The sequence below is a fragment of the Arvicola amphibius genome, chromosome 4 (assembly GCF_903992535.2).
Source record: "Arvicola amphibius chromosome 4, mArvAmp1.2, whole genome shotgun sequence".
In the NCBI taxonomy this organism is placed as follows: Eukaryota; Metazoa; Chordata; class Mammalia; order Rodentia; family Cricetidae; genus Arvicola; species Arvicola amphibius.
The window spans coordinates 37,828,563-37,840,035 of record NC_052050.1 but is presented as its reverse complement, the minus strand read 5'-3'; the positions used below and the strand labels follow the sequence as shown (position 1 = coordinate 37,840,035).

At 51.9% G+C, this 11,473-nt stretch overlaps 1 protein-coding gene across 1 annotated transcript; it reads right to left on the bottom strand.

Annotated features, from left to right (window-relative positions):
* Positions 1 to 374: 374 nt before the first annotated feature.
* Gas2l2 (growth arrest specific 2 like 2) lies at positions 375 to 7,757 on the bottom strand. The gene is made up of 6 exons (XM_038328944.1): positions 7,373 to 7,757; positions 5,637 to 5,878; positions 4,657 to 4,764; positions 3,597 to 3,693; positions 2,577 to 2,829; positions 375 to 1,878 (listed from the first exon to the last, which is right to left on the bottom strand). Exons 1-6 carry the CDS (start codon positions 7,755 to 7,757, stop codon positions 375 to 377), a joined length of 2,589 nt encoding a protein of 862 aa, XP_038184872.1.
* Positions 7,758 to 11,473: the final 3,716 nt, after the last annotated feature.

Sequence of the window (11,473 nt, the reverse complement as noted above, 5' to 3'; positions counted from 1 at the left end):
CTCCTCCAGGAGAGACAACGTTTGAAGCTGCATCTCACTACCCTTCCTCAGTCTTAGGGAAAGAACCCCCCCTCCAAAAGCTGAGGCTCAAGAACAGACCCACGTGTGTTTAATAACTTACAGCTGGGGAAATGTCCAGAGGCTGAGGAACTGTTCTTGGGGTCAACAAAAAAGATATGGGTGCTCCCCACTGCCGCTGGCCTGATGATGGCTTGCAGTGGTAAGTGTAGGCTGCCCTTCTGCTCAACTGAAGAGATGGGGTCTTCACACCACTCCTGGCCAAGGCCCTGTGCCGAGTGAGGGACCATCCTTCCTCACACATATATTGTACTGCATACAAAATTTTGCTGTGGTCCTCCCCGTTTGTAGACTCTTCAGACCCAGGATTCCTCCTCAGGCAGAAGTGGGGTTCCATTGAGCTGCAGGGGCTCCTGGCTCTCTGAAGCCTGAGAGCTGTTCTCCAATGAGATGCCGGCTTCTTTCTTTTTCTCCTCCTCCTTCTTTTCACCTGCTCGTTCCATCGGGCAGGTGCCCCCTTCCTTGCCACCCAATGTAGCTTTCAATAGCCTGCTTCCAGGAGCTGTCCTGGCTGGACCCAGGCAGAGGTAGGTCAGTGGCTTGGGAATTCTGGAAGGTCTTTTCTCAGGCCTGTGGTCTCTGCGTGGACGGATTCTAGGTCTCAGCTTCAGTTTGTAAATGGATGGGATTTTCTGAGGCTTCCGGAGGGTTCTTTTACCCTTGCCCAGACAAACTCCAGCTTTGTCAGAACTGAGGTCTGAGCATGAATGTGTGGGAGCCTCCGGGGTGGCGGGCCCAGTCCAGGTGGAGCAATCCTTCCCTCTTGTGAATGGTACAGTCCTCACTGGGGTACTCTTGACAGTCAGGCTTGCCTTTATCCTTGGTCCACTCTCTCTGGGTCCTAGCTTCTCTTCAGGACTTCTTGGGCCCACAGCTGGCTTAGGCGAGGCTTCAGAGTCTACTCTCCAGGCTTTCCAATCCACTTTAAAGAGGGGTGGGGGCCCCTGAACCAGTTCTTGGATAACTTTGTCATAAGGCCCCCCAGATTCAGGCCACTTCCCACCTAGGCTGGGAACATAGACTCCACTTCGAGGGATGGCTTGAGACCTTGTGCCCTGATCACAGGCAGGCCCCACCTTCAGCTGTTTCATGTTGGCCACAATCTCCTCGTCAAGGCTATGGTAGAGGGCTTGCTCTCTGGTCCTGCCCAGGGGCAGAGAAGTGTGCCCCCCCTTCCACTTCTGTGTGTCTAGGCTCCTGGGATCCTCAGTCTCCAAAGCCATCTGAATGTCCATCTGGTGGTCCCCATGGCTCGCTTCAGCAAAGTGATGCCCATGTGTGGATCTATCCAGGTTCCCTGTGGGAGCCCTTGATGGGCTGGATCCTCTTTCCATGGAACCTCTATTTTCAGTACCCAAAAACCTTCTGGGTGTTGGGGGCTGGGCAGAGGAAAGTCGGATGGGGATCTTGGTGAACCCTTTGCTAAGGGTTGGGGATTGCATAGATGGAGGTTCACTGAGCTGTGGGGAAACACCCTGATTCAGGAGCCAGATGCCATGAGGATTGACTAGGCTGGAGGAACGAGGTGGGGGAGATGGTCCTCTTGCTGATGTCCCTTTACTGGTGGCCTCAGGGATTTGGAGCCTCTGGGGGGTGAGGGCTTTGGTATGGGTTCCTTGTCTGTCTGTATCCTTATGATCCCAAGACGTGGGAGTCCTTCCTCTGGGCATTTCACCAGGGCATCTGTTCTCTCTCTTTCCTGACAGGGTACTTCGTAGGTCTGGGCTCCTACAGGTAGATGAGAATTGGGAACCGGGTGACAGCATCCTCTGAGATGGGGTCATTGGCCTCTCTTGGGACCTGCAAAGGAGAAAAGCAGCTGGAAAGAGGAACCTAGGCCTATCAGAGGCATTTCCCATGGGTATACCATGGGGCACTAGAGAACCAGTGTTCTCCATAAGATGAACCAAGAGAGCCCTACGCAGCAGCTGCTCTTCCTGCCTGTTCTCCCTTGTTCCCCATGTGGCAGATAGAAGGTGACTTCAGCCCATTCAAGGGGACTCCAGCCCTGAAGGTTGATGATGATCAGAGCCTATCCATATTTGGGGCCGATCTCAATCTCACTTTAATCATGAAATGGAAGGACATTAAATATGGCCATTCCTTTTCTGGGCCTCAGCCTCCTTGGCTATAAAATGGGTAGATATTTGGAGCAACAAGATGGTCCTTAAGTCCTGGTTTTTATCACAAACACTTGAAGCTTTACCTTGTCCTGTAGCCCTGGGCTGTGGAACCCAGGGTCTTGCACATACCAGGGGAGCATTGTCCTATTAGGCTAGGCTTCCCTTTTAAATTTGGTTTTGTGATATGGCCTCCCAAAGTGGCCCAGGAAAGACCAAAATTCCCAATCTTGGCTGCCTGAATGCTAGAACTTCGGGCGTATGCCCCCATACCCAGCACACATGAAGTTTTGTTGTGGGTAGGACATTGTTCCCTTTATCTTGGGGGATGAGCAACTGAGAATATGGAGGAGACCCTTACATATCCCTCTCTTGTACCTTAGTAATGGGGCTGTCTCTCTGATGATCCTGGCCTCTGATCCTCGTTCACCATGGCGTTGGGGAGGAGAGGGGGTGGGGGGCCTCAGCCTTCGGCTGGAAGACGTGTAGGTCCTCCAGTCCACCGGGGGCAGTGGGCTCTGTGAGCGGCTGATGGTCATTGTAGGCTGGGGCTGTGAAGGCCCATCCTGCACCTTCACTTCATGCTGCACCGGCGGTCCTGGGGGCTTCAGGAAGCTGCCTGGTTTGTGGGCTACCCACCAAGGCCCCCAGAGAAAGCAGAAGAAAGGAAGTTTCAATTCCTGTTTATCAAACTCATTATTCCTCCTCCCCATGCTCTCAAATTCTGCTTATTCCTTCTTTTTTTTTTAAAAGATTTATTTATTATATATGCAACATTTGGCCTCCATGTATGGCTGCAGACCAGAAGAAATCACCAGATCTCATTACAGATGGTTGTGAACCACCATGTGGTTGCTGGGAATTGAACTCAGGACCTCTGGAAGAGTACTCATTGCTCTTAACCTCTGAGCCATCTCTCCAGCCCCTGCTTATTCCTTCTTATAGGTACCAGAACCTACAGTGACAGCCCCAACTTCTACAAAGGGGCTTGGAGGACACAATCTGGTCAGGGGGCCCAACATCGGGATTTGCTGAAAGTTATGTTGTATTACCGATCTGCAACTTTAATTCAAATTGTGTGCTTATTCGGGGTTACTTGGCATACTGAAGAGGATTAGGGAAAGACAGAAAACCAAGTCAGAAGGGCCACCAGTCCAGACCTGTTCTCCACCGAGATGTAGCGAACATCTCTGACAACGCTGTTTCTGCGTATCTTTTCCGCCACCTTGTGGTTACTTGTAGTATTGCGCCACGACCTCCCCTCTGTCTTCACCCACAGTTCCCTCGCAGCTAGAGCCCTTAGAGATCAGGCCTATTTGCCCTCCCACAGGTAGCCTCCTAACCAGGAGCTATGTCTCTCTAACTAGCCCCATAGGCGAAACCTCTTGGGGAACTCACAGAGGGACGTACACCGACAGGGGTCATGTTTGTCCAGATAATGGCCCAGCGTGTCCCAGCCGCCCCCAACACGCACCATCACGTGGCTCCGGAGGATCTGAGGGAGCAAAGGTGAGATTGAGAGCTGAGGAAAAGACTTCCCCTATTCCCGTATACTTCTTTAGTTACGTTTGGGAATGGGAGATAGGATAATTTTCTGTTTAGTCTTACCCATGACAGACATCACTTGTCAAGGGTGAGAAACAGCAAGTTGTGCACCCACAACTGGGGACACTCTTTGTTATACAGGAGTTTGCACTTGTCGCTACTTGCAATTGATACGGGACCATCATGCCTCTGTGATGGGTGACAGAGACGGTGGGAGTTCTGCCCAACTCTGTAATGAGCCAGGTCCCATAGTCTTTCCAGTCTTTAATTTCTACAGTTCCAAAGCGGGACCACAAATCCCTGGCCCGTACCCACATTACAAGACTATTGTCTCGGGATCTGAGGGGCTCAGGTTGCTGGCTCTGCTCCCAGGTATATTCTAAGCCCGTGGAAAGGCCTTGGCCACGCCCAACTGCTGACCACACCCCCGAGCATAGATCGTCTCTGGGGAGGTGAAGCCAGGCAGGGGGAGGGGCTAGTGGGAAGCCCATCCCAGACCTGTACTTCGGCTCGCTCTACAGAATGGACAGGCCCAGGGTCTGAGTGGTGTACTTTGGGATCCACGTGGCTGGGGCCATACACTGAACACGAACCCAGGCTCTCAGGTCCCTTGCTTAGTGGGGCACCTTTTTTATAGACCCCCTTTCTGCCTGGGGCATCCTGTAGACTCAGCTCTGACGGAGGTGGTGGGGGGAGTGGTTCCAGCTACATTGGTGGGAGGATGAGATAGGCTTGTCCACTTTGCCTAGAATCTCCTGGAAATTTCCAAGGTAGGGTAGAGCCTCAAGGTCTGGTGGCATGGGGTGTATGATGGGTTGCTTCCCGTCCCTGCCCTCAGGCTCAGCCAAGGTTCCCTGAAAGGAAACCCCATTTGGCTGGCCCTGGAGGTCCCTCCACCTTAGGCCCAACTTACCCTGATGAAGATGAGCGTGTCAGAGTCCCCTACTCGGTACTTCCCCTCAGATATCTTGACCATGGAGAATTGCACTGGGCATGTGCAATGACTCACGAGGTTCTGCACCTGTGGGCCATGGCAGGGACTCAGCTCTCTTCTCTGCCTGAGCATCCAAGTCCGTTCACATACTGGGTCAAGCTAAACGGGGTGCCTATCTGTCTCCACACAGTCCCTTCCTCCCCTCTCCCCCCCCCCCCCCGCTGATGCTGAAGTCAGGCCTGGGGGCTGAGAGGCAAGTAGAGAGGGGAAGGCTTTAAAGAGCCCATAGGAACCACCCCTGTGGTCCTCTTCCCCTCTGACAGTGGGATACAGTGGACTGTGCTGTTTGACCAGCACGGGGCAGAATCCTGTGCCCATTGCGTTACAGGCCTTCAGCTAAGAAACCTTCCCGAAGGATTGCTTGGGCTCATGACCTGAAGACCACGTTTGGCAACATAGCAAGGGAAGGGAAAGAGAAATGAAAAACAAAAGAGGGGAAAGAGGAGGAGAGAAAAATAAATAAAAAAGGGGGGAAGCCCCATTTTTCCCAGTGGCGGGAATGGGGCTAGCCTTAGGGAAGAGCCTCGTCCTGTGACGGGATTCCACTCACTCTGGAAACCGCCCCCACGCACTTCATGTTCGCTTAATTCTCACAGCGGTCACAGAAAATGGCTCTTGTGCCCCAGTCCACTACATGGCCCTGGACGGAGGGTCAGAAAGGTTAAATAATTTGTCCAAAGCAAAAGGTGAGTAACGAGAATGCCATGTCCTTGGCACCTAGCCTACAGGGCTAAATGAGAAATGTGCAGTGATGGGCTTGGGCAAAGGCGGTAAGCGGCAATAGCCACTGTCGTATGCGGTGAGGGTAGGGGCTCGCTCGGAGTGGAGCAGGGCAGTGAAGACTGGGAAGAGGGGGGTGGGGCACAGGCTGGGCCTGAGGGCGTGGCCGGGCGCCTCACCATCTGGTCCAGGTTGTGGAAGTGGCAAGGCCTGCGGGCAGGGGGTGCGGTAGGTGGCGGATCCGGCGAGGGCAGGGCCAGCTCACGCCTCAGCTCCTCATCGATCTCCTCTTCCAGATGCACCAGGGCCGGTGCCGCCACACCGAAACGCCAGGCGCGGCGACCCAGCTCCAGCAGACACAGCAACACGCTCTTCACATTCTTGCGCAGCACCAGGTCCTCTGTCTCGAACATCAGCACCTCTGATGTAGGAAAAGGAGAGAAGGGGACACGCGTGGCTTAAGTCCCCTCTAGAGATCATCCCTAGGCTGAGGTAGCAGACACCGGAGGGTGGCTCGGGTTTCAGCATCTCGGGTTGAGGAGGAGCCTGAAAGAGGTCCACACAAGGTCCCAGGCTAACGGCAGAGGCTGGTGCGTGGGCAAAAGTATTTGGAGCCTGGCTGATCCTAGGGCAGGGCAGGGGGCTTTCTCTATCCGGCTCTCCTCTGACCCACTTAGCCACCGAGAAGACCCCAGGAGCAGGAAGCAGTTTCTTTCTTTTCCTACCCATCCTTCAGACTCCCCAAATTTAGCTCCAGAGAACCAGGCTGGGTTGACTATAGGCTCTGTGTACCTCACCCTACGAGGCTCAGTCCCAGATTCTCTCAAAGGCTATGCGACCTTCAGCTGGCTCCAGAGTCCCAGTTTTGAATTTCTGAATAATGGGGATCTAGCCTATCTCAACAGAAAGCAGCATTTGTTTGAGGGTTTGGGGCTGTGAATGAGACATAAGGTACATCTCCAGCCAGATCATTAGCTTTGATTAACCTTTGACCAAGCCCCTTCCTCCTCTCCACCGGCCAGGAGTTCAAACCTGACCCTTTCCCTGTCCCACCCGAGTTACCTTTGGTCTGGAGGGTTATGTAATCACACCTAATCCCATTCCTGGGTTCCAGGCAAACAACTGTCACTCCCTGCAGAGTACTCTCCCATCCCCAGCTCTCTTCCCATTCTTTAGTCCAGTGGTTCTCAACCTACGGGTCGAAACCCCACTGGAGTCGCGCGCATCTGATATTCATGTTACAATTTATAACAGTAGCAAAATTACAGTCATTAAGCAGCTGTGAAATAATTTTATGGTGTGTGGAGAGGGTCACAACAACTGTATTAAAGGCTCGCAGCATGAGGAAGGCTGAGAATCACGGCTTTAGTTCCTCGGGTTTACTGGTCCGTTTTCCCCAGTTATCTGCCTTTCTTGTGTTTTGCTCCCCCACTGCCTAGTTAATTATCTTCCTCAAACTTCTCTCCTTACCCCAAATCTCTTCCCTCTTGTTGCCCTTGCTGGTGCCCACAACTGTTCCATTCTGCACATTCCCATTCTGGATCCTATACTATACACTTGACTGGAGCACACATCCCCTTGGGCTGTAACTTCTGAATCTATCCAGCAGTCTGTCTTCCTAGGCCACGCATTCCTGGGCATTGGACTCTAGCCTCAGTCCTTGGTATGCACTGGAAACAGAAAAGGTGATTCGTGTCTCTTCATGGATTGAATCATTAACAGATGTTTATTGATCGTCAGTGTGTGTTTATAAGGATTGGCTACGAGGAGAAGAAACCGACACACAAAAATGTAGCTACCTCATGGAAAAATCTAGAAGAATATCTCAACTTCTGATCCCCCCAGATCTTGCTTAGCTTGAGCCTCCACGTAACGCATGTCCCCACAAGATAAGGGTCTGAGATAGATGTGTTACCTTGGATGCCCATCTCCTTGCGACACCAGTGGATGAAGTTGGAGATGTTGTCCCTGGCCTGGAAGGTACCTGGCTGAGCAGTCCCGTTGCAGAAAACCCCAGCCTGGGGCATGGGAATCTTTTGAGCTCGGTCAGGTGCCTCAGCCAGGAAGGCCAGAGCAGCCTCTGTGATAGTGTTGGCATGCCGGCATAGCACCAGGCCAGTCTCCAGCACCTGCAGGAAGTTGGCTGCATCAATGTCCAGCCCGTACAGATCCCGAAGCCACTCGGCCAGGTCTTCCTTCATGGCCTCCAGGTACTGTTCGCTGGACTTGAAGGGCCGGATGCTGCGCACAGGAGGCCCTGGGGTCCTGGGCCTCCTCCTGTGTCCCCTATGCTGAGACATGGCTGGAGCAGAAATTCAGGAGGAAGTAAAAGCCTCCTGTCCCCTACTGCTCTCTTTCTCCTCCTGCCACCTGCTAGGTCAAGGTCCTGGCCCACTTCTCCTTGCTTTAATAGGTCCTCTTCTACCCTCTGAGAGCTCAGGGCTTCTGGCTCTGCAGCTTGCTGCTGGCTACAGCCTCTGGGCCAGGCCCAGCCCCCAATTCCCACATTCCTCAGTCCCTGCCTGAAGGTTCCCTTTGGTGGCCCTGCAAACGACCTCACTCTCAGCTGCCCAGTCTGCTCCGTTCGGCACTTCCTAAGACTGGTGGAGGTGAGAACACCCCTCTGTTAGGGCCAGATGGTCATCTGCTGCTTCCAGCCCGGGACTGTCGCCGGCCATCTAGGCTGTGGCCTCGCTGCTCTGCTTTCCTTCCTCTCCTTGGAGACAGCAGCTGCTACAAACACTCCTTGTTAACTCTTCCTTCCAGCAACCAAGTGGGGCTGACCTGCTGTGAGGCCTGAGCAGAGGGAGCAGGGCAGAGAGGGTGGGACTGGGTTCTTGCACCCACTGACTCCTTCTGTGTGTGTGGGGGGGGCGAGGGAGAAGTGCAGAGCTAGGGGCTTAGAGATCAATGAGCTCTGAAGAATGAATGAGCATGAGAGAGATCCAGCAATAGAGATCAAAAATGGGAGATTCACCCTAAAGCCCTTTGGGGGGTGGCATACACTCCCTGGTCTCTCTGTGCCTTAGTTTCTCAGCTGTCAAATGGGAAGGACGATATCTACCGTCTGGGGTAGATATTTTGTGAGAAACAAAAGAATAGTATGTGGGAAAACACCAGACCCTCAGAGCACTCAGGCACACCCTGGGTGAGTCCCAGCTCTCGCCTACACACCGGAGAATCTGTTCCATCCCTGCTCCAGTCATGTGAGTCTTCTAGAACAGTCTCATCCCCTGAGCACAGCGAAGCATTCATTCATTCAACAAAGCTTTCTTTCGTTGCTGCTGCTGTTGTTTTGTTTCCCGAGATAGGGTTTCTTTGCATAACCTTGGCCATCCTGGAACTCCCTCTGTCGACCAGGCTCGCCTTAAACTCACAGAGATCCACCTGCCTCTGCCTCCCGAGTGTTGGGATTAAAGGTGTGCGCCACCACTGCATGGCTCAACAACGATTTCTGTAGCCTCTACTATGTACCAGCTATTATCATGGGGCCGAGAATACAGCAACAAACAAAAATGCCTGAACTCTAGAAGCTACTTCCATGTTACTAGGTGGTGGGTCTGATTAGGAGTGCTGGCACACACCTGTGATTTTAGCAGCCGGGAAGCTGAGGCAGGAGGATCAAGGGTGCAAGGCCAGCCCATATAACAAACTCAAGTACAGACTGGAATGCATGATAAGACCCTATCTCAAGAGCCGGGCGGTGGTGGCGCACGCCTTTAATCCCAGCACTCGGGAGGCAGAGGCAGGCGGATCTCTGTGAGTTTGAGACTAGCCTGGTCTACAAAAGCTAGTTCCAGGACAGGCTCCAAAAGCCACAGAGAAACCCTGTCTCGAAAAACCAAAAAAAAAAAAAAAAAAAAAAAAGACCCTGTCTCAAAAATCAAAAGATGAAACAACAACAAAATAAATAAATAAATGTGCAGTCAGTCAGGTAGGGATAATTATTGGGGAATATAATACAGGAGAGAGTGGATGTTCCTTTTTTTTTTTTTTTTTTTTTTTTTTTTTTGGATTTTCAAGACAGAGTTTCTCTGTAGCTTTGGAGCCTGTCCTGGAACTAGCTCTTGTAGACCAGACTGGCCTCAAACTCACAGAGATCCGCCTGCCTCTGCCTCCCAAGTGCTGGCATTAAAGGCGTGTGCCACCACCGCCCGGCTGAGAGAGTGGATGCTCTATAGGCAGGTGTACCTCTCATAAAGGAAAGGCCTTGATGCTAAGGTGTCGTCTGGGCAGAGACTTGAGAGAAGTGAGGACATGAGCCCACATGAGGACTGGGAGCAGCCAGTGCACTGACTTGGAGGCAGGAGCATGCTTGGTATGCTCTAAGAATAGCAATACTAAAAAAAGAAAGAAAGGATAGCAAAAAGAGGGGGTGGAGAGATGGTTCAGCAGAAGTTAAGAGGGATTACTGCTCTTCCAGAGGACCTGGGTTTGTCTGCCCTCACCCACATAGCAACCATCTGTAAATCCCGTTCCTGGGATCTGATGCCCTCTTCTGGCCTCCATGGGTACCTGCACACACAGGGCAAACAGACATACATAATACATAAGTTTTGGCTGGATAGTGGTGGCACATGCCTTTAATCCCAGCACTCCACAAGGCAGAGGCAGGCAGATCACTGTGAATTCAAAGCCAGATTGGTCTACAAGAGCTAGTTCCAGGACAGGCTCCAAAACTACATAGAAACTCTGTCTCGAAAAAACAAACAAAACCAAAACACAAACAAAATATTAAGTTTTAAGAAAGTGAAGCGAGCCAGAGAGACAGCTCAGCAGGTAAGAGCGCTGGCTGCTCCCACAGAGGACTTGAGTTCAGTTCCCAGCATTCGCACAATGACTGACAGCTACTGGTAACTCCAGTTCCAGGGGATCAGAAGCCTTCTTCTGGCCTCTACAGGCACCAGGCATGCATATAGTATGCATACACATATGTAGGCAAACATCCATGCACATAAAATAAAATATTTTTTTAAATGAAGGGCCGGAGAGATGGCTCAGAGGTTAAGAGTACTGGCTGCTCTTCCAGGACCTGGTTTGGATCCCACACGGCAGCTTAGAACCATCTACATCTCCAGCTGCAGAGGATCCAGTATCCTCTTCGGGCCTCCACGGATACCAGGCCAGGAATGCACGTGGTATACAGACATACATGCAGGCACGTAAAATAAACAAACAAACAAATATAAATAAATAACTTTCGAAAAGAATAGAAAAGGGAGACGGGAATGTGGCTGAGAAGAAATGAGGCCCCAAGACAGGACCTAGCAGGTGAACACTGAGATGCATTTTCTCCAAGTAAAATGGTAAATGCACCAGAGATCCGGGAAGAGGAGAAACGTGCACTGACTCAGGCAGCTGTGCGGAGGGACTCCCAGGCCACAGGTGTAACAACATTTGAAATCCTAGCAGCATCCAAGGAGGAACAGTGGTAGCTTAGACCAGGGGATGACCAGTGACCACATTCCACATAGCTCCTGGGGAGTTCATAGGATTGTTCTAAACAAGCGTTCAGCCTTGGCGCTCTAAGGCTCTGGTTAGCTAGTTCTTTGTCATAGATGCAATGCTTCACAATTCGTGTTCTGTGGTAGAAATTTAGCTGTGATCACAGCCCCCAAAGTCTCCTTCATGCCAACTGGTTGGTGGGTCTATGCACTCTCCCATAACCTCCACTGACTTTCCCATAACCAGAAAACTCCTCTTCCAGCTTTAGCCAGGCCCATTTTCAGTTGCTGATAGTGAAAACCCCTACAGACACGCATACACATCCTTCAAGTCCAGGAGACTGGTCTTATCCTGAATCCTTTTCCCGATCTCCCTCCTAGAAGCCACATGCTCCTCTCTCCAGCACTTCCAGCTCACCTGCCCTCAGGACCAGCTTGCAGGTAACTTAAGAACAGGAACAGCAGGCTGTGCTGAAATCACAGGCCTGCTGGGCCATTGACTAGGGAGTGTGCACTTGTTTTTCAGGGCCACTCGTATCTGGGAGGATTGAGAGATGGTGGCTCAGATTTTG

Excerpts from the sequence above, each read along its gene's own strand:
- Gas2l2 (XM_038328944.1), bottom strand. The coding sequence starts at position 7,757 with ATGTCTCAGCATAGGGGACACAGGAGGAGGCCCAGGACCCCAGGGCCT. Across the intron at positions 5,879-7,372 it reads CAAGGAGATGGGCATCCAAG|AGGTGCTGATGTTCGAGACA; the intron begins GTAACACATCTA and ends TTCCTACATCAG. Across the intron at positions 4,765-5,636 it reads TCCACAACCTGGACCAGATG|GTGCAGAACCTCGTGAGTCA; the intron begins GTGAGGCGCCCG and ends CATGGCCCACAG.